Source organism: Plectropomus leopardus, chromosome 16 (genome assembly GCF_008729295.1).
Source record: "Plectropomus leopardus isolate mb chromosome 16, YSFRI_Pleo_2.0, whole genome shotgun sequence".
Classification (NCBI taxonomy): Eukaryota; Metazoa; Chordata; class Actinopteri; order Perciformes; family Serranidae; genus Plectropomus; species Plectropomus leopardus.
In genome coordinates this window covers 18,743,876-18,766,321 of record NC_056478.1, presented here as the reverse complement: position 1 = coordinate 18,766,321, position 22,446 = coordinate 18,743,876, and the positions used below count along the sequence as shown (strand labels likewise).

General features: G+C 39.4%; 1 protein-coding gene across 1 annotated transcript in view; it reads right to left on the bottom strand.

Annotated features, from left to right (window-relative positions):
- The window catches only part of lama2 (laminin, alpha 2), a 198,697-nt gene that overhangs the window by 161,180 nt on the left and 15,071 nt on the right, over positions 1 to 22,446 (bottom strand). The window contains exons 4-13 of the mRNA XM_042503943.1: positions 20,086 to 20,137; positions 19,094 to 19,284; positions 14,992 to 15,171; positions 14,107 to 14,196; positions 10,234 to 10,351; positions 6,228 to 6,406; positions 6,041 to 6,140; positions 5,044 to 5,101; positions 2,670 to 2,772; positions 2,321 to 2,461 (exon numbers count right to left, since the gene is read on the bottom strand). Coding sequence (XP_042359877.1) covers positions 2,321 to 2,461; positions 2,670 to 2,772; positions 5,044 to 5,101; positions 6,041 to 6,140; positions 6,228 to 6,406; positions 10,234 to 10,351; positions 14,107 to 14,196; positions 14,992 to 15,171; positions 19,094 to 19,284; positions 20,086 to 20,137 — 1,212 coding nt within the window. The remainder of the gene's footprint in view (positions 1 to 2,320; positions 2,462 to 2,669; positions 2,773 to 5,043; positions 5,102 to 6,040; positions 6,141 to 6,227; positions 6,407 to 10,233; positions 10,352 to 14,106; positions 14,197 to 14,991; positions 15,172 to 19,093; positions 19,285 to 20,085; positions 20,138 to 22,446) is intronic.

Genomic DNA, 22,446 nt, shown 5'->3' with positions numbered 1-22,446 from the left:
CACAGGGGTTATATCAACAAAAAGTAAAACTACAGTACATATATACATATGTCAAAGCCAGGGAGTCTAAGGACTGACCCCTCGACAGAGTTTTTTCTTCTTTCTCAACTCCTTGAGGATTGTGTGTGTGTGTGTGTGTGTGTGTGCGCGCGTCTGTGTGTGTGTGTGTGTATGAAAGAAAGACAGCCAGACACACATCTGTCGTTGCAATTAACCTGACCTTGGCTTCCCCTTTTGAACACACACACACACACACACACACACACACACACACACACACACACACACACACACACACACACTAACACACACGCACACACAAACACACGCACTCACACGCTATCGGTGTCTAAATCAGAGCTGTCATCCTGTCAGCCTCTCCTCACCCCTCCCCTCCAAACCCGCCTGTCAGTCAAAAACTGTTTTCCTCTTTTCACCTCTCTCCTCCTTCTTGCCTCTTGTCTTGTCTCCACCCTTCGTCTTTTCAGTCTTGTCCCCGCTCCTCTTTTTCTCCTCATTTCCACTCCTCTCCTTTTCTCTTACCTCCACTGTACTCCATCCACATGCACTCTCTTAAATGTACATTTGCTAGAAATTTGTCTTTGATTTGACACTTAATACCCCACTGCTCCTCAGTACTGCACATTGATTCAACAAGTGACTCGATTTTATTAAATTCCAGACGCATTTAACATTTGCTACTCCAAAAACTCTGATACTGATTAATTTAATATATTTGCACATTGTGTAAGATGTGTTCTGTGCCTGAAGGACATTTATCAAACTAGTTCAGTAGTGTGGAAGAGCAGTTTTCCTGTCATCTGAGAAATTTCTTTTGGGTAATCAGTGAAGTGATTCTCTTCCCTTTATGCATAGAACGGAAAATTATAAAAATGACAGAAGCGGATAAAAAAATGTGTATTGTAAATGTGTATTGTGCTTGGTAAACCAAATTCTGTGCAGCTTCTAAGGGTCAGCTTTGTGCTTCAGAAATTGTAACTGACTAAGAAAGATCAAGTGATACTATTGAGGGATCCAGTAAGCTACTTCAAGACATTGTGGTGCTTTGTCAAATAAACATTTCCAAGGTCAAAAATAAACTTTAGATCTCAACATTCATGTCAACGTGAGTGAGAAGTCTTTAAGTAGAAATTCGCACATTTACAATTTCATCGAAAAAATTAATATGTAAAAGTTCACCGCAGTTGAGCTTGACACAAATATTCAGCCCGTCTTCGCCCTCGCAGGCAGATCTGCTAACCACAATCATTCTGTTGAAATAATTTTTTAGCTCCTAGTTGTTTGTTTTAAATGTTTTCAGGGCCATAAGGGTAAGCACATCACAAAAAGTGTACACTGCAATTTGTGTCATCTACATAAACTCTGGCAGGCACAGTGCCTGGATTTCTTATTTGGATGGGCCAATGTAAAATTTTGGATGTGACTTTTTACAGTGATTACAGAAGTTAATGCTGTTTGCCTTCTTTGACAATTTGGATATAATAGCTAAGTGGGTAAAGACAAAATAACAGAACTAAACAGCTGACTGGCATTTGTGTGACCGACAGGGAGTGATGCAAATCAAACTTCTTGCGGGAAAAGTTTGTTTGTTTAGATTAAAAGAGGAATTACTTTGTTGAAAACAGAAGCAACAATGGTCACTATGGCTGAACAGATCTGTTGACATAAACCGTTGCACATGTACTTTGATGTTTTTAGTTTGGCCAATGTCCCATTTGCTAACATGAAGGGGGTGGGGTTTATGATCTATACAGCAGCCTTACAGTGCATGTCCACTATACGCAACCAATTCTTCTTCATTTGTGTCCGCTCTGTCCAGCTGATCACTTGTATCTATCCACAATCTCCCGCCCTTTTATCTACCAGAGAAAGTTTCACTTTAGTATTTCCTGGATTTACACAGAGCTCTTTGAAAAAAAGTCACTGGAGCTGCAGCTTGAGTGGCTGTGTTAATGTGAGCACAATTTGAATTTTTGAAATTGTCACTCCCTCTACTCGCTCTGCCAGCTTGGTCTGCATCGCAGGTATCCCAGCATGCTTTGTGCAGGGAATCAGTCGCTTTCAATACAAAATGAATGGGAGCAGATTTCTGGTCACGCGCAGTTGCATATGGTGGGCATGCATCGATACACCAGGGGGTGATCAAGATATTTTGGCTTCATTTTTCGGAAGCTGTCATGGCGTTCATCTTCACTTTGAAGACTAAGGTGTAACCCAGCTAAAGATACATCCTGATTGGTAATGTGTGTATGTGTGTGTGTGTGTGAGTGTGTGTGTGTGTGTGTGTGTGTGTACATACATTCTGATAGGTCCATGTGGAGGCAGAGCACTGACTGGAAACGCCCATACAGGAGCACTTTTCGCAGCCACGTCGGTTGTCCCTTTGAAGGTTGTAGAATCCTAGTTTACAGCGATCGCAGTTTTCTCCCTCCACGTTTTCCTGCAGGAGAGAAGGACAGAAAGAGAGAGAGAGAGAGAGAGAGGGAGAAGAAAGATGAGGCAAAGTTTATGGGCTGCCCTCACACTGACATTATGAGCACAAAGCATGTTATTGCAGTGTTAATGTGGTGAAGATAATGATGACAGGGCTAGAAAGGTTAGCGTGCAGTACTTATTTGTGCACATTAAAAGTGAGTGAGTGTGTGTACCTTGCACACGCAGGGTGTTACACACGGGTCATCGTTGGTGCTTCCTTCCACAGTGCAGTTACAGCGCTGGCAGGTTGGGTAGCCCATATAACCGACAGCGCACCTGGAGACAAATGAGTTTAATAACAATAATAATGATGAAGGTGACGAGTATAAAAGGGGCCTTCTTGTCACCACAAGGTCACAGGGTCAATTCTCCTAACAACTGCTGCATCCATCCTGGTTAAACAGTCTCTGAGTCAGATACTGAACCTTCAGTTTGCAGCTGACCTTTCACCACAGCTAACATGCATGTATGTACAATCACAGAGGAGATATACAGGTAGAAAAGACATTCCTTAGACAAAGCTGGGGTAGGCAGTTAAATTTTGGTGTCCTGGGGAAAAATCCCATAATAAACTCTGAGCATATTTCTGCACTTGCCTGGCTCTGTGTTCAGGCTTTACAAAATCTAGGCAGTGACTGGACAATTTGGCCATTACAGCTGATTTGTGAGAGAGGGTGTTCCTAATGGCTGCTCTACAAATGCAGATGTGCATGCACGTCCCTTCACTTAAAGCCCAGTTCGAAGAGTCCTGCAGATGAAGTTGCTACTCTAGCATTGGCAACAACTTCAGATTTACCTATAAGAGTCTAAAAGAGAATCTGACAATAATTAAGACAAAATACATGTCAACATCAACAAAGTGTTTGAAAGATGGAGCAAAAATGTTACTAATAGTTTAGCTGTCTGCTAACTGGAGCTAAAGGCTCACCGCTGCAGCTCTAAGTTCAGCTTTATGGCCAAGACCACCTTGCCAAGAGGAGAGCAGGCAGCAGCTGAGGAGATGGACCCCAAATCAGCTGCCAAAGCAACCTGAATCCAGCAAGCGCAAACCTCAGCTCCAGCGAACAGGAAAGCCCGACTCTCCCTTCAGATCAGCAATCTTCCATTAATTCTCACTGCCATCAATATATTAAATAAAAGATAATGATCCGTTCATCTACATAAACACTATGCCAACGTGCCACTTTGAACACAGCAGTTGTACTTTTCATTCTGTCTAAATTATTTGTATTATGTATTTATTCTGTTTTTCGGAACATTTGCTGTATGTTGATTGTCCGAGTTTGTTTTGCACTGTATGTTGGGCCACGTCTAAGATGATTTTCTGTCACGACAGAAAGTAAAGTTTTCTGAATCTGAAACTTTCTGTTGCTGCCATTGCACAGGTTAAACCCAGGGCTGCCACTGGCCACCAGCCTGCTGTGACACGCTGGGTGGTTTGCACTGGCAGAATTGGAGCCGCTAGAGCCACAGAGTGAAAGTCTGTCTCCCGAGCTCCTGCCTGCTCTCCTCCCTGAGAAGCAGTCCACAAAGAGAGACGGAGAGACAGTTGGGTGGCTGATGTTAGCATGTTTATTTTTGTCTCATTTGTTATCTAATAATAAGAGAGAGAGGCAAGGAGAGGCTGAGCAAATGAGTTGTGTGTAACTCTACAATGAAAAAATTAAATAAATCATTATATGAGAAACTGCATGAAGCATGTGCATATATTCATGGTCATCTGGTGGGAGGGGCTTAGGACAAAGTGGGGCGAGCTGCAGGTGGAGGGTGTATTTTCTAATTCTACCAGGGTTTTTTTTTTTTTTTTTTTTGCCATTTCCAAATTTCTGCCTACCCCAGCTAAAGTGGGAAAGTGAGCTGAAGCCAAGTCTATTAAAGGGCATTTTACGAAATGACTTTAAAGACAGTGCTTTTGCTGCTGGCCTGATCTAAGGGCAGGTCATTAAAAAAGTTTTGGGGAAAAGTTCTATCAGCTTTCAGATTAGATTAGATTACATTAAACCTGAATGAGACCCTCAGGGAAGTTGCGGTGGGAAAAAAGATAATACAATTAAGCAATTACAGCAATAACAGATAATGATAACAGAGCAAGTGATTAACAAATTATGATGAAGGATCTTGTTGACATATTTGCAGGTCAGACAGAGAGCTTTTCTTGTTGTTTGTTTTTATTTGGATTTACAGGATGTGACTTTGATCTCAAGTTTGGAAAAAACAAGACTTCCCTTGATGATGTCAGGCCGTGCTGTGATAGATTTAAGTCTATGAAACATGTTATTGAAGAAATCATTCAAGCTGAAGTCAAAGAAAAACAAATCAGAATAGAAAATAAAACAGTTAAACAGGAATTCATATCTTGTCCATTGATCTGGTGACTTCTTTACATCTTGTCTGAGATAATAAATATCAAAGATCTTAATGGAAACTTTTTGGTAATTTCCAAGCACTAATTGGACCAGACAACAGCTGAAAGGTTCTGCTCACCTGTCACAATGTGTCTGTCTCTTTTTCTAAGTGTGTTTACGTGTGCGTATGCGTGTCTCTCACCTGTCACACCGTAGACCCCCAAAACCCTCCTTACACAGGCACGACCCTGCTGGCTGATCTGTCAATCAAACACACACAATGTCATGCACACACACATTTAAAAAAACAGCAGTGTGAGTGAAACAGAATGGGTATCCCTTTGAAGTGGCATCGCCTAAAATAGCTCCACTTTCATGACATAAAAACTGTAAAAGTACAAAGAGGAGTAAAATTAACTCTAATATAAATAGATGTTGAGTTCTGTCAAAGACAGTTTTCAATAACAGAGGCTTCTGTGCACACAGATGAACTTGACTAACCCCAACCCCAAAGGAAATCAAGCAGGACTGAATCGATGAAATGTTGGAGTTACTCAAGAACCAGTTTAAAAATGAATTGAAAACCTCTGTATGTGTGACTACTATTTAATCCTTTGAAACCTGGATTGACATCAGTTTTCTTGTACTGCATTGCAACACTTTTCGCAAGCAATTAAATATTCTGAAACCTGAGCAAATTGGTTTGATTTCTGCTAAACACTAGGTAAAAAAAAAAAGCAATCAGCAACTTGACATGACTGTCCCACAAAATGAAAGAAATACGTAAAAAGTGACAAGAAAATGAGCTTACAAAAAGAGAGAAAGAAAATTATCAGAAGACAAGGGTTAGTACAGAAAACTCTATTTAAAAATATTGTAATTCTATATTTAAAATGATGTTACTGAGGGAATATATGTACTATTTATTCATTTATTAATTTAATTTAAATTTTTAGTACCTTTTTTTCCCAGGCCATTTCTTTGTTTATCTTTTTTCCTTTTCTCCAGAAAATGTTTAGTAATTTCTTGCTAATTTTGGGGTTATTTCTTGTTAAGTTACTAGTTGCCTTATTTACATATTTTGTTTTACAGAAATCAAGCCAATTGGCTCAGGTTTTGAGGGATTACAGCATGAGCACTATCCAGAAGAATATGACTGACACACATAAGGACAGACAGAAGAAAGTATATTTGCATACTGAGCGTAGCCTGGCTTGGATCTGCGACACACGATTGGCTGATAGAACCATGTGAGTCACATGAGCATTGGACACAGGGGTTCTCCTCCTCAGCGCTCACCTGGCCACATGAGGAAAACAATCATTTCTACACATTCACAACATAAAAATGAATTTTAAATAAAGCACAGGTGCAGATGTAACGTACCCCTTCAGGTCTGTAGAATCCAGCAACACATGACTGACAATTGATTCCAGCTGTGTTGTCACGGCAACCGATACAGACTCCGCCCCCCCTGCGTTGACCTTGGATGTTCAGGCTGAGTGACAGGTCTGCCACTGTTTGATTAAAGTAGCACTCCTCTGCCTTACCGTGGCAGTTACACTCTGAAAACACAGAAAGAAAAAGTTGGTGCTGTAGTGCCGTGTGTTTGATAGGATTGTTGCCCCCGTCTTCTCTAACCACACTGAGCATGAAGCAAAGAGGACCACTTTTTTAATCCATTTACCTCCTTACACAGCAGAGTTTAGAAAAACATCAAAACCTTGTTTGGAAGACAGCACCCTAAGGTTTACTGACCAAGAGCAGTGTGTTATCTCCAGGGTCCAGAGAGAAAAAGTGGGTCTTAGCTTGAGCTCAACATTTCCCACAGCGTGGTAGTGAGTGGGGATCCTCAGCCCTGTTTCCTGCTCACTTAGCTTAAGACTTTAAATTCACAAGTAAAAGCTAAGAGTTGTTCTGCAGTGTGACTGAAGACATGATTTCGAAGGTGTGCAAAACAAGGATCACAAGGATGCGATCTCGGATGGCCCGGTTTGAGTAGTAGATCCATTAAAGGTGCAATATGTAAGGCTTGGCTACATGCACCTAACTAATGGGGCGCAGCGTTTTACCGCCAAATCACTACCTACCTAACAGCAGGACACGAATATGTAAAATTTGACCAAACTACTTAAACTTTATGAGCTGGTCAAAACAAAACCGTAATGTGCATGTGTGGCATCAGCTGATAGCAAGAAAAAAGCCACATCAAAACCTTATTTAATAGTTGTGTACCCGCTGATCTGTGCAACCTATTCAAGCTCTGCTAACTCTGAGTGCCTTCCTGTACAACGAGCATGCCTACATGCAAGGCTGCTTTCTACCTTTCTTATACGTGTCTGTTGGGGCTATTTTTACTTTCAATAGGGTCTGTTTTTTGCTCATATGATTTCTGCTGTCATGTATTCACTTCTTTTCTGTATTACAATCTGTCATCGAAGATTAAATAAATCACTGTGGTAAAAAAACAACCTCTTATATATACTCAATTCAGAATGTTTTTCAGTCAGTTTGTGTTTTAATTAGTTGCAGTGTCTGTGATGTGCGTGTCTCTTGGACTCTTGACATTCTTTGCCTAAAAACAAAAAAACAACAACAGATTTTGGGTTTCATACCTTGGACAATGATTTAAGTGCATGGACTTGAAAGAGCGACAGACAGTGAGCCTGCAAGCTAGCTTAGCCTGGCCATCTTAAATTTGCGGTATACCGACCTGACGAGGCCACCATTTTCATGGAACCTTGGATTTTCATATTGTCAATCATGCAAGTGGAAGTCAAGGATGTAAAGAGATCGTTGAACTTTATGTTACCAGTGATACACCAGTTTTGTGGATTTTACACGTCAGATTGTCCAAACTGGGATGCATTCTTGATGTTGCCTGGATTGTGAGCACTGATCTTAACTTGGCTGTGCATGCCCCCTGGCTGTGTTTACACAGGTAGCAACTGCAAACTTTGTACTTTCTGTAGATACTTTTTGGTTGGCCATATACAAATTGCATTAAATAAGCAAGATGGGACCAAAGACGGCATTACCAAGTACAGCGGAGGAAGTTGAGGATATAAAAAGATCACTTAACGTCATATCAGGAGTGATTACAGATAACTCAAAACAACAAAAGCTTATGCAAGACTTGCCTTCTTTGTCCTCTCATGTCTGATTAAGGGAAAACTGGACGCTACAGTGACTCACAATCGCCTATTGCGGTATGAGTGGTAGGCTATTACATGAGAGGCACAACGGGCTAGCTGGTTAGAATGCTCATTTCATTATTTCATTTCATAATTTTTTTTAATGTTTTAAACTACAATTCTGGCCATGTCCTCATCTTTAATGTGAAGGCCTATAAGTTGCCAAAACAAAGCATTTGATGTGGTTTATAATACTATGAGAAAGGATTTTACTTCTCTGGAAAGTCACAGTACAATGACAGTGTTCACAGTACTGTTTGGGGGATAATAGTGGTGGAAATCTGAGTAAAGACCACTTTTATCTCCAGAACATTTCAGGGCTCGTCTCCAGGTCTGATCTCAGACTTGGCATTGCTGACCTGTAAAGCTATGCTGTGCTGCTGGGCTTCCCCCTGTGCTGCGCTAAGCCGCTTTCTGGACTCTAAGGCCCTCCCAATTTCAGATAGGAGTTATCCATCCCCTACAATTGATCACTTTTTACAATCATTCTGAACCACGCTGCATGATGCTGCTGCGTTCCCAACTTAACCTTCTGTAAGTATTGGTTGTTCAGCGCTCAGACACTCTGTTCCTGAATGGGCTGAATCTGTCACGGTTGATTCCTTTACTGTTGTGCCAGTCAAGACCTTTTAAGGTTTTGTCACCTCAGCCTTGTTGTGTCAAGGTCAAGGCAGAAGAGGCAGTTATCACAGAACCTGTTAGATGGTGTAGCCTGTGTGAAATAAAATGAAGATTACATGTTATAACCCTAGTTTTATGGTGACAGGTGGAAGCCCTTACCTTATCAATCTGCTGCTACATAGCTGATGAAGGTTAATGGATGCAAAGGTGACTTTTAATGGCAAGAATATAACTTTAATTGAGCCCCTTCACAGTTCAGTTCAGTGAAGCCTGTGTTCATATTAACTGCTGGTGTGCTGTAGTAAAACTACAGACATATTACCACTTGACATGTACTCTGCGGGTACATATGCCGCATTAAAATAAACAGTAGACGCCTACAGGGTTGAAAGTAGGCTGGTACGGTTCAGTATTCCATACCACTTAAAAAATTCAGTGCTGGTATGCAACACCAGGAAAAGGGGACCGCAGCTGGTTGCCAAAACCCCCATAGATCAACCCATTCTTGTTCCCCAGTTGTCAAACACTGATGCTTTGTCACGCCCCCTCATTAGTGGCTTTCAGACGTTCTCGGTTACTTATGTCTAAAGGGTGAAAAGCGACAAATTTAGCAACTTAATCAGACCAACAGGGAGACTCAATTTATTCTGAGCATGCTTTTCAACGTAATCAGCTTTTCTGCCAGAAGTCTCCTATCCTCTTGCGCCATGCACAGTGAGAGGCAGGCAGGCAGGCATGACGCCATTCATACCAGGATAGTGGACACACACCTTTATATTCTTGTAAACAAATACTGATTCATAGATATTTTTGTATAATTAAACAGATAAATATACGCAAAGTTATAGATAATATATATAAATCTATAACAGGCCCACATACAAAGTACAGAATATTGTTTTCTCTGATTCTTCTCTGATGCATGTATGTACATTTGTGGTTTGTTGCACCTGTTTCCCTTTAGGAAAACAAACTGGTTAGATTAATAGTAACCTCTTCAGTAACCTGAAGTATTTTTTTAACTCTCATATTTGATTGAGTGAGAGTGAGAGAAGCTCCTGTAAACTGGTGCAGTTTGGGGGAAAAAAGTAAATAAAAGTCAATATTTTATGATGTGCACACAAAATTCAGAGACAGATATTGTGAACTGTTCAGTTATTGTCAATGAATGATTTTTCTTCTAATGTAAATCAAAACAAATTGCTATTTTTTTAACGTTTTGTCAACATTCACAAATTTTTCGGTGGCATTTACACCGTTTCGATAAATCCCATGCCATACATAACGTCAAGTTTGTGATTTCTTTCTGCTCCATAAAGGTGTTAAAAAATCGTATCCTCGTGTTCAGGGAAGCATGAAGTCGCAAGTGTACAAGACAAAGCGATGAAGGATGGGGTAATAGTACTAGCAAGAACTTTTAACTGCTTTCAGCCATGAACACCTACAGTACCATGAGAACTCTGGAAGAGCATTTCCTAGAAGAGAAAGTTACAAAAAAGAAAGTGACTGTTGATTTCTGTGTAAGAAGGAATTGTGGGTAGCTGTGTGTAATTTAAGTGTCGTTGTGTTTCTCTTACGCTCGCAGACGTGTCGAGTGAGGAAGGTTCCTGCCATCCAGGGCTGCTGATGGTAACCAGGGCAACAACGATCACAGCTCTCCCCGCATGTGTTGTGTTCACATTCACAGCTAAATTTCTTCTCACACACACACACACACACACACAGATTCACACACAAAAAACATGAAAATAAGTTTCACAGATTTGTTAATTAAACAGACATGAGTAACTGTGTTTAAATAGGCAGACGTCTGCTACTGTAGGTGGAGGCTGAATTCAATGAGAGGGCTAAACATGGTAACAATCTGAGTCATCTTCTCCTATTTTGAATTCCAGTGTAGCCACAATCTGTCAAGTATCTGGTGAAGGAAAAACATCTAAATTTCAAAATGTCTTGGCCTTGGCCTGACATTAATTCATTCTAATTCTGCATTCTTAACCACATGCCAGTTTCCTGGATCAGGAAAGAAAGTTGAGGTTACCAACCGACTCAGTTTTACTTTGCAGGATACTTTCTGACATAATAAATGTACTGCAGCTCTCTGTTTTTCAAGAGTACCCTATCACCAAGTTTGTTCTTAATTTATCTTTTCCTGTTCAAGGGTTTGTGGTCTTTTGCATGTGTAACTACACCTACCACAGATGTCAGAGTGGTAATAATCACTCCCTGAGTTACTTACCTGCAGATGAGAACTCTAAAGGGGGCCTATTGTGCTCGTTTTCAGATTAATTCGTGTATTTTGAGTTTCTTCTTGAGAATGTTTGCTTTAATGTTTAAATAACACTTTATTTTCCACATCCTATCTGCCTGAACACCCATATTCAACTTCTGTCTCAAACGTTCTGTTTCCGTGCCTGTCTCTTTATGCCCACTCATGAAAAAGCCCAGTGTCCCGTGAATGGTCAGCATTTCCAGATCTTACATATCTCTGCATCGTCACTGCAGTTTGGGAATGACTGTATCAGACTATAGTGGGACTATTTACCTTGAATTAAATCACACATAAAAGCTTTGAAACTCAAGAGGACATGTTCCAGCAGGAACATGATCTGAAATTTGGGGGAATTGACAACAACAGCAACCAAGGTTACATATTTCACTGACTTCGGCATGTAGCTAAATGTAGCAGTGTAAGTGATTTGCATCAAGGTCTGAAGTCCTTGTTTTTTGCTCAGAGGGACTTTAAATATGTTCCGCTATTTATTTTTTTTTTTAAACTGTGGTTGTTTAATATCAAATAACATAACATATATATGCCAGAGAATTAAAAAAATCCATAAAAGGTCTCCCTTTAAACTAATGGATAATGTCTAAAGTATAAAACAAAAGCTCATGTATATAAGCTATATGTATATATATATATTATATATATATATATATATATATATATATATATATATATATATATATATATATATATATTATATATATATATCCATGTTGTACGATTTTTAGCTGTATGACTATACATCTTCAATGCCATCAATTAAAAGGTTGTTGTTGTGCTGAGTGGTTGAGTAGATTGTCTCCTCTGTCTCACGCCATGTGGCGTCACATCATTCACATGGATGTGAAAACGGAGGGCTGCAAGCAGGTAATTACCAATATCCATGACCTATTGAAAGCCTATCAAACAACAACTTATTCACAGGAGAGCCGACGGCAAAAAGAAGTGGGTTCACTTTCCAGATTGTCAGCCGGTAGCAAATGGGTTCACTATTACTCTCCCAGGAGAGAAATAAATTCAAAACTAAACACAGTCAAAGCAGAATGTAGCAGGAAATTTGCCAACTTCGAGGTTCAGTAATTCAATTTAGGACTTTCTGTAAATTGGTTGATGTGAAGAGGGTGCCAGATTTAACTAAGAGGAAAGCAGTACAATAGCACAGCGAGAGCCAAGTCTGGATTTGCTGGCACTAGTGAATCTGCCCCTTTTATCTGAGACACAGCGCTACAGCTCTGGCTTCAGGCTGCCTTTGTACTGAGCATGCATCTGAACAAATGTTCTGTAGACGATCATCAACAAATCATCTCGCAGGTCTCCACCTTTTCTGCTATCTGAAAGCCTGCCCAGGACTTTACTGCATGGATGGATGAACTTGTATCAAAGTAGAGGAGCTTAATGTCTTCTGCAAACAGAGGACAACAAAAAATCTCCACAAAATTCACATTTAGGCCTGACAGATTATATAGGACTGATTACATACTACCCAAGCAGAAATACTTTTAAAGAAGCCACATTCTGCTGGACCATATACTATATACACCCACTGATGACTTACATTTGAACCACACATATATTTGCAAACTGTTTATTTTAAAGATTTTTTAAACCATTTTCCACATAGCTGTTAATTTTAGGACACATCTCTATGGTGAGAGGAGTCTTCAAAGTAGCTTGAGATTGACTCAGAGGGTCTAGTGAGGTCATGTGTTTATGTCATAACCAAATCCTGGATGTTTGAGCATGTAATCGCACCAAACCACAAAAAACTTTTTTTTAGTCATTACCTTTAAACATGGACATAAATTTGACACAATTAAAATAGAAGAAATGTTCAATGTGATGTATTAAAAGCAATTCTGGATTTTCTTATCGTACTAAAAATGTTTGTAAATTCAGCTTTAAATATTTTAGCAATGATGTGCTTTGGAAAATGAGTTTTTGTACAGAAAAAATGTACTACTGGTTTGCTTTTTTCAGTCACTTTTAAATATTTCTTTTAAGATATACTATGTAGGACTTTCAAAAAAATGAATTGACTCTTACAGAAGTAAACCTTCTCAATCATCACTTATGACCCACTAGAAGAGTGTGAAACTAGAATCCCCCCACAGCAAGCACAGAATATTTATACAGTCAACACAGACACCCACGGTTAGTGTCACCAATTCAGTATCTGACCAAATGTCTCCTCTTCCTGAGTTATGATGCTGAATAATGGCCAGAAAAATGTTTTTGCAGAACAGTATGATGTCACAGTGAAGTTAGCCTTTGACCTTTTGGATATTCTATGTCATTATTGCATAATTTTATGGAACTTTGGCATAATCAGCAAATCAGTTCTTGAGTTATGGCCAAAAACGTGTATTGTGAGGTCACACTGACCTTGACGTTTGACTTGAGACCACCAAATTCTAATAACTTCATTGCTGAGTCCAAATGGACATCTGTGCTAAATTTGAAGAAATTCCCTCAAGGCATTCTTGAGATATCAGATCCAAGAGAATGGGACGTACATAAGTACAAACAACCTGAAAACATAATGCCTCCGGCCAGCAGTATTGCCAGGCATAAAAACACAAACATAGTGAATGCCAAATGAGAGTGAATCTGGGGTTGACTTTCAATTTTGCTGGTGATTGCTTTCACAAACAATAACCGACAATCCTGTATAGTATACCTTTAATTTAGCCGTTAGAGATCAGAAAGACAGAGAAGAGAAAAGAAGAAACTGGAGCTCTTTATACATCAGTGACATCACTTATTGTCAATGACATCATCACCAAGGGACCAGACACCAGTGTCACATCTGAGTTATTCCTCGTGGTTCAGCCTCAGGACATATAAAGGACATAAGACTCTGTGTGTGCGCGCGTGTGTGTATGTGTGTGTGTGTGTGTCGTGAGCGAGAGTGAAAGAGAAAGATCAGGTGTCTGGTTTCAAACACTCGACTGTTTGAAGTGACACGGGAGACAACGCTTCTCTGTGTCACCTGTGTCCCCTGCAGACTGGTACACACACACATGTACACAAAGAAAGTTTGATACAAGGCGGCAGATAAAAAGCAGGTGCCTGAGGGTGCTCTTTGCTCCTGTTTAACAGTAGGTAGGAGCTCCATTACCCTGGTGGTATTGTTAAGTGGACATACAGAAAGTTAAGCATTTACCTTTGTAACTTTGTTGAGTGGACAAGCTCTGGCGTGGCCATAACAGATACACATCCCTCCGACCGAGATGTCCTTAATGGAATAATAGTACTGTAAACACAGAGACAGGGAGAGCACATGATCATTTGTGCAAAAATGTTAATAAGCTGTTTAATGGGCAGGATTAAACCAAGATTGTTTCCTCTTATCTCAGTGAAAGTGTCTTACACAAAAAGGACATCCAGACTTAACAGATGATGTCATAACGGTGTGCCGAACTCCATCTGATCTGATGACTGAACATCAGCGCTGCAAAATGACTGCATTTATATAGCACATTTATCCAAAGCACTTTACAGTTGTCCTCAACTCAACAATTCACACACACAGATGGCAGCAAATAACCATGCAAGGTGTTGACCTTCAGGATCAATTTAGGGTTCACACCTTTGACCTTTGAACTATAATTTATCATATATTTATGTTATAAAATATAAAATGTCATTGCTAAAAAGAAATAGTAACAGTTATTTACTTGGTCATTAATTAGTGACTTATGATACAAGTTTTAATGAAAATTATCTAAATTTAACCAGTCATATGGTTATATGGCACAGACCATAATGCAAAGAAATGCTTTAAACCTGGTAATAGAATTGTTAATAAATGCAAATATTAGACTGTATCAGTATATTTTCAGTATGACTTTAAGTCATTCATTCAAACATTGTTTTCGAGATTTAGTAAATAAGTGACTAAGATCTTTATGTGCAGACACAACTCATCACAATTATGACATAGTAGGTCATTACTTTTACATGCCATTATTTCAATACTTTATTTAGTGGCACATATTCAAAATTTCCAAATGAACAGAAAAGAACAGAAAAGTGTGTTGAGCCTCACCCGTCTCGTCACAATGGGATCAATATCTTTCGGATCACGCAGTGTCAGAGTCATGAGGTCGGCGTTGAGCGTTCTGATTCGCTGAAACACCAGCCTGATGTAGCGGGCGGAGGTGAAGTTCAGCAGGGTCGGGGAGGGGTCATCCGCACTGGGCCGGCCATTGATCAGAGACGTGTGGATCTATACATAGACAGATAGGTAGTGACATACAACAGCAGAGTTGAAGTGAGACACTGTGCTGAGGCAAACATTAAAGGTGCTTTTAGCTGTTCGCAGTGGCAGATGGTGGAGGGAGTGAGAAACGTCTTCAGTGAAGCCAAAGAGACAACAAACGTAAACAGATCGGAAGGAGGAGGAGGATGGGTAGCAACAACCTTGTTGTAACAGGAAGTGTTGTTTATGTTCTTAAATTTCAAAAAGACTTGCATAAGCAAAAAAAGTCAAGACTTTGAAATGAAGGCTGCAAATAGCCTCAACCACTCTGTTATTTGTTTTCAGTCACTAACTCGATAATATAACTTAAATTCCAAAAAATGCTTAAATGTAACAGCTTTGATTACAGAGGTACAAATTGCAAAATGGCTGAAGAAAGAGAGGAATGTGTGTGTTGTTGTGTGGTGCCAAGAGAAGACAGATTTCAGATGCTGGTTCTAAAGAACCACCAGGAGATACTGCAGTGCCACCAGCCCATGTAAAAGTAGTACAAGGTGACTCGAACTGGGAACTTTAAAGGGAATCCTAAATGTGTTTGTATGTGCTGTGCAATAAATTAATGAAACTGAGTAAAAAACAAACCCCTGGAAGTTTGACAAAACAAGATAGAGCTGAAAAAAATCAACAGATAAAACCAGCAGCCTCGTGAGAATCTGCCGCCCACCACTACAGACCAGCTGCTGACCTTTTACATTTTCAACCTCACCTAACAAGAACCAACCATCTGCTAAGGTAAACACAGGGTGAGCTAATGTGGCATAAAGCATTTAAAGAATACACAATGGGAACAAAGCATTCATTTAAGATTCCCCTGATGCATCAGTCAAACATGTTTTTTATAGGCACATACCAGATACCATTAGTGGACTATCTTTACTAAAATATGTAATTTACTGCAGAGCAGTTTTACCCTTTCCTGCACAATGTGACAGCACTCAAGTAATCACTGCAAGAGGACTTAATTGTACATACGTGGCAAAGTGTTTCTTCAACGTGGTGCGTTGAACATCCTGTTGTGTTACACAAGTGCAACGCCATTTTAATACAAAGGGGTTTGTGCACATTTGACTGGGATTGGGTCCATGGATGTATTATACAGCCATGATTTGCTTGCACACCGTTTCAGACCGTTTCTAGGAAACATGTCGCTAAACCCAGACACCGTAGCAAAATGGAGCACACCATTTTTAAATTGAATGTGACCTTGTTTTCACCATCACTGACTGAGCAGGTGATCTGCACTAACATCAGAAACTGAGACAAAGAAAAAAAACATACATTAAGGCAGCAGGTCTGAACTCATTTAACAGATCCTAATTTTGTTTGATGATTGACATCAATCCAGTGGCCCTGACAGTTCAATGCACTGAAATTTAGAAAAAAAGACTACATTTGCAGCATTTAGAAAGTCACCAATGATGACAGAAACATCATCTTGAAGATACATGCACAGCATTTAGAAAAATGCTGCAAGAAGGTCACAACACAACAGAAACTGCTTCCAGGGGACACTAAGCGTGATGCACAATGCTGAAACATGTTTGTTGCTGCCATGGTGTGTGGTTGTTAACATGTTTATTTCTGCTGTAAAGTTGGGCATTTAAACATGGAGGGCTATGAGGATTTACTCTGTTTTGGAGTCATTTGGTTGTCAGCTGCTTTTTCTAAATACCGATTATGTTTCTTCATTTACTTATGTTGTGTATTTGCACACGTTTTCTCAATTTGCAGAGACTTAAGCTCTCAGGGCCATTGTATATCAAATGTCCTGATATCTGAAAAAAAAACAAAAAACTGTTGAGTCACTGTCTGAGATTACAAAAATACAAAATGAGGCTTCTATCCACAGAGTTTGTTGCTTTTCTGCACCAGAACACCTCGTACAGCAACATAGTACTGTTACTGGAAGACATTTTCATTTTGTCTACCATAGAAATTGACATTTTTTATCATAACTACAGTGCTGTTCCTCTGAATCAATGTGGACGAAGAAAAAGCATGAATTTATATTCTGTATCACCAATAATCACACAGCCACATAACAAGGAGTGTGAGGTCCTGTCTGCCTGCATGTCTGTCCATCTGTCTGTCTCACTAATGTGGCCAAGAGCAACATTTGGGATCTGCAAAAAAGTCTCAGAGAGTGGGCTGACCACGCATGTGTGTATGTGTGTGTCAAGGGGGAACACTAGATGGGTGCAAGCTGCACACTTGGAAGTAACGTAGACGGTTGTGTGTGTGTGCGTGTGCGTGTGTGTGTGTGTGTGTGTGTGGTGAGTGGTGGGGTGACATTGTGAATGTGTGTGCGATGCTGTGACACATCGCCTACGACTCATTATGGTTTCACTGTGATCAGACGGCTGGGGAGCTGTCAACCACACACACACACGCACACGCACACCGTACATACACATATTCAGACACCTCCGTCGTTACTTGCAGCTCTTGACATCTCCCAGCTCGCACCCCCTCTAGCGCTCCCCCGCAGGACACAGACACACAACACAAAAAGAGACACACTGAACACGCATGCATGCCGGCACACATACCAGCACCCATGTAAACGCATATACAGATTCAGACAGGCAGTGACAATTAGAGGCCTGTGTGGGAGATGTAGATGTGCGATTAATTTGTTTTCACTGTGTGTGTGTGTGTGTGTGTGTGTGTGTGTTTCTCTTCATTAATGTCAGTAATAGCAGGCTTGCCCCTCTGTTCTTCTTGGGTGCAATCACACACGCAGCTGATCAAAGCAACAGAACAGTAAACAGTGGTGTATGCACATGTGTGTGTTTCAGTGTGTGTTTTCAATCACTGATAAAAAATTATGTTATTAATTGTGCACATCTAATAAGAAGTATACCCACTCTGTGCAATATATAAGTTTCATACCCTGTATTGGAACTATGTTTTGCATTATCCTTATTACATTTTTAGAAAACAAGCAACGATCTACTTACGCACGCATTTTTAAGGACAAACTTTCAAAACTTTTCAGTAACTTTTCAATTTTTTCTATAAAAAATATCCAAAAATTTTGAAGACAAAAAAAGAAAAAGAAAAAAATCGCTGAAATATATATATTTTTTTTTACTGTTGTAATACTGTAAAAACAATACTTTGTAAAGAGCTGTACTAAACAGTTCGAAGCTTAATTCATAACGTTGACATTAAAATTCGAAATCAACATATGATTGCTGTGCAGCTTTGTTTTTTTGTGGGTTTTTTTTCTTTTTGCATATCTTAATAAATAATCCACTTCAATGCATACTTGCTGGCATTTGGCATTAAAAAAACCCCAACATTTTTAGTGCATCCAAAAAATTGTTTGCTCTCCCACTTGTAGCACAAAGGGACGTAAACACCTGTAATAACTGCGTAGTGAAGCAACAATCTAACAGCACCATAAAACACATTTATCAAACCACTATAACAAAAAAATCTATTTCAGCTCTAACAATGGTTAAAAGTCTAACTCACTTAATCTGATGAATCACTTACTCAATAAAAGCTTCAAATGTAGGAAAATGAAATCCAGTACAACGCTTCTTTTGAGGTGTCATATTTAGTAGCCCAAGTCAACCCAGTAATTTTAACAGTTAGCTACACACAACTAAACTCAAGTCAACCTGACCAGTTTAACCCAAGTCATCTTGCAGTCTGGTCTAGCTCAATGTATTTTCAGCCAACCAAGCACAAACACACTCCTTTTACTCCACTCACCCAAACAAAATCTTCCCAAACTTATCTAGCCTATTAAAACTTGACTCCCTTTCTCCATTCGAGCCTGAGTAAACCAAACCCACCAGCATCATTCAATTCAACTCACGACTAAGCTTAACTCAGATACAGATCACAGCAGCAGCGTATCAGGAGCTACAAGTGTTACCTCTCCATTCTCCAGAGGGTGAATCTTTGAATAAAAAGATGTGCAGATAACTTCATCATCTCTGGTGTAGGATGGAGGTCCGGTCCGTGGATTGATGTTGAACCTTGTCAGGCACTCTGTTTCTGTGATGGCGTAATACTGCCAGGGCTCAAAGGTCACACCGTCTATTGAACGCTCTAAGATCCAGTTACCTGTGGACCAAATTAGGGGCAAAGAAAGTAATGATCAAATGCTTCAAACATGTAATGAGGAGGGAGGAAAAGATCAATAAAAATAATGATGGACATCCAAGACTGTGTGTGGTTCACCCTACTTAAAATACATAGAAAATTGACAGAACATTCAATTCCATATACTGTGTTTCTTGACAGCTTGGACCAACACAGTGAAATTCCACTTGAATTGATTGAATTTAAAGTAATAGGAGTCCAGTTAATGGGGGAAAAAAAAACAAAATCAGCAAATTGTATGGCATTAAACAGAATACAGATAAACTGTTACCAAAACTATGCAACTATCAAGATATGCCATCATTTTAATTTAAACATGATAATTAGCCGATGCCCAAAATCTGACTATTCTTAAATATTTTAACTTTAAGCTGAGGTATGCAGTTAAATTTTGGCTTCATTGGGGAAAAAAATCACAAAATCACTTTCACCATGTTGTTATTTAAGTGGTATTGAAGGGGAATACTAGATTTCTGCACCTGCTTGTGACATTACAGACTTAAGCAAAAATGCAGTTTATTGAGTGGAATCTTGAGCTTTTATGTTGTTCTCTGTGGGAGGATCATCTGCTCAATTGGTTGTGATTACTATATACTATTTCTATTTAAATGTTCATAAGAAAAGAAAAAATAGAAGAAGAAAAAGAGAAGGCAAATAAGCCAGGAATTCACTTTATTCATATATTCTCATTTTATCACCAAGGCTGTAAAGTTAACACCTGAAACAGGCTGCATAAATTAAATTATGAAGCAGAATGCTTACCTGGGCGAGGTGAGTTGGCTGCCTTTATGATCACATAGGCGATCTGAAAAACCTGGAAAAAACAGTGAGGATAGTATACATGAAAAATATTTCATATAGCATGTTTATTATCATATTTTATATGTTCAAAAATAAATACTGAAATTTACAGATTGTTTTTCTAACAAATACAATAATAGTTGTTTAGACAGACTTTCAGTCAGTTTGATAAACAATGAGACAGACAGACACAAACACTGGATGTAGGTCAAATGCTGACTCCCTGTCTCCCTCCACCACCCGTCTTTCACCCCATTCTTTCTCCCTCTCTGTGTATTTCTCTCTTTCTTCTCGTGATGTGGGAAGTAGTGTCACATTGCAGCAATTAGAATATGGAGAAAGCTACCAAGTGTGTGTGTGTGTGTTTGTGTGTGTGTCTGAGAAAGTGTATTTCAGGGTAACCTTATAGCAGTCATTCAAACCCCTTACAAAGAGTCAGTGTTACCTGTATTCCCACCAAGGATGGGGTGGTGTGTGTGTGTGTGTGTGTGTGTGTGTAAGAGAGCTCTCAGCGGTACCTTGTAATATGGTGACAGCTTTGGGACAGCTAGGCAGCTCCAGCAGCTAAACATAGATGAACACAGCTAACTAATGCAGTATGTGTCTGTGTGTGCGTGTGTGCGTATGTGTGTGTGTGTGTGTGTGTGTGTGTGTGTGTGTGTGTGTGTGTGTGTGTGTGTGTGTGTGTGTGTGCGCGTGCATAGGGTTGCAGTGTCATATTCTATTTTTTGATCATATTTGGATCAGACGAGTTTTTTTTTTTTTTTTTGCCTCTAAAGCTCAACACAGCATCAACAAATAAACACACCAATAACTGTCCTGCAGGAAATCACACGGCTGGTAAATAAATGTTTATCTTGCTTCCATGACATTTAATGTCAAGTAGGTAAGTTTACTGTGAGTTCACGTCATGAATGGATCATTTTATCAGTCTTCTGTATTAATTTTAATTGGCTAGATTCTCTTTTCAAACTGAGTTTTTATTTATCTTTTATTTTTTTATTTTCCACTGCAGCCTGGTTTGGCAATTTTGATCTTAAAATATAAGCTCAAACTAGCAGGGTGTCTACAAGTTTCATCAGGTTGCATTTGAGACCTTGTTAATGCAAGTAAGGATGAAGAAAATCTCACTAAATAAAGAAGGTATACTTTACAAAATAAATGAAAACAGTAGGACCTCTAAGATTGAATTTGCATACTGATACAATATTATTACTCTACAGTTAAGACATTTGAAATCCAGGTACCTTCCCTAAAGGACAGATTGAGATTTGTCTGTCTGCTTGTTTGTATAATAATTTATTTTACATGTTCGAAATGAATCACACACACAAAAAAAAGAAAAATTAAGTCTAACTAAAAACAGAATCTGTCTTCCCTGCTTGGAGTAAAATGTGGTGTTGAGTGATTTAAAGGGACAGTTCACCCCAGAATCAAAAATAGTTTTTTTTTCTGTGCTAGTGTCTAAACGAGATGTAAACATTAATAGTGTCCTCCTTGGCTGAGCTGTAATATTAGCTAGCTTAGTGATGACATGTGAGCTAGCTGTAGATTCATTCTTCCCTCTGTGCAGCAAACTACACCCGCCAACTGTATCACCTTGCAGAGGAAAAGTACCTTTACAGCTCACCTAGCACCCCTGAGTTAACTAACGTTACAGCTCAGCAAAGGAGGACGCCATCAGTTTTACATCTCAAACTGTCAAGGGCATGACTCTCTCATCCATGAGTAGATGCACACTTACTTCTGCGCAGTGATGCAGTTGGTACGTGCAGTTCAGTAGAAAGAAAATAGTTCCTATGTGGAACTGCTCACAACAAGGTCTGTGGATTATGTTTAGTAACCAGGTCATGATTTCTGGACAGAGCCTTTGAGTTTTTGTTTTATTTTACTTTTTAACCACAAGCCGAGAGCAATCTCATTCCACAATATTGGGGAGAAGAAAGACATCTTTACGGCCGATTTCTCTAACAGTTGTCAATTTACACTTAAACAATCTAGACTGATGAATGGACTAAAAGTGTGCAGTTATGATTTGGGGGAGAAGTTTCCCTTTAAAAATTAGGTTTTCCTTATAAATATCAATTCTGAAAATCATCCCTGAAGATTTTCCTTTAAGCCGTCAAGGCTCAAAGTTGGAGTCTTTGATTGACAGCTGAGCTAGCAGGGATTAAAAGACACGACTTCATTTAAACCTGTGATAATAAATACGGCTTAAAAGTGAAAGGCAGACAGGTTTTGTGGTATTGAAAAATGGAAATATAAATATAAAATAATTAATTGCTCTATGAGAGAATGGCAACATTACTACGTTATACCAAA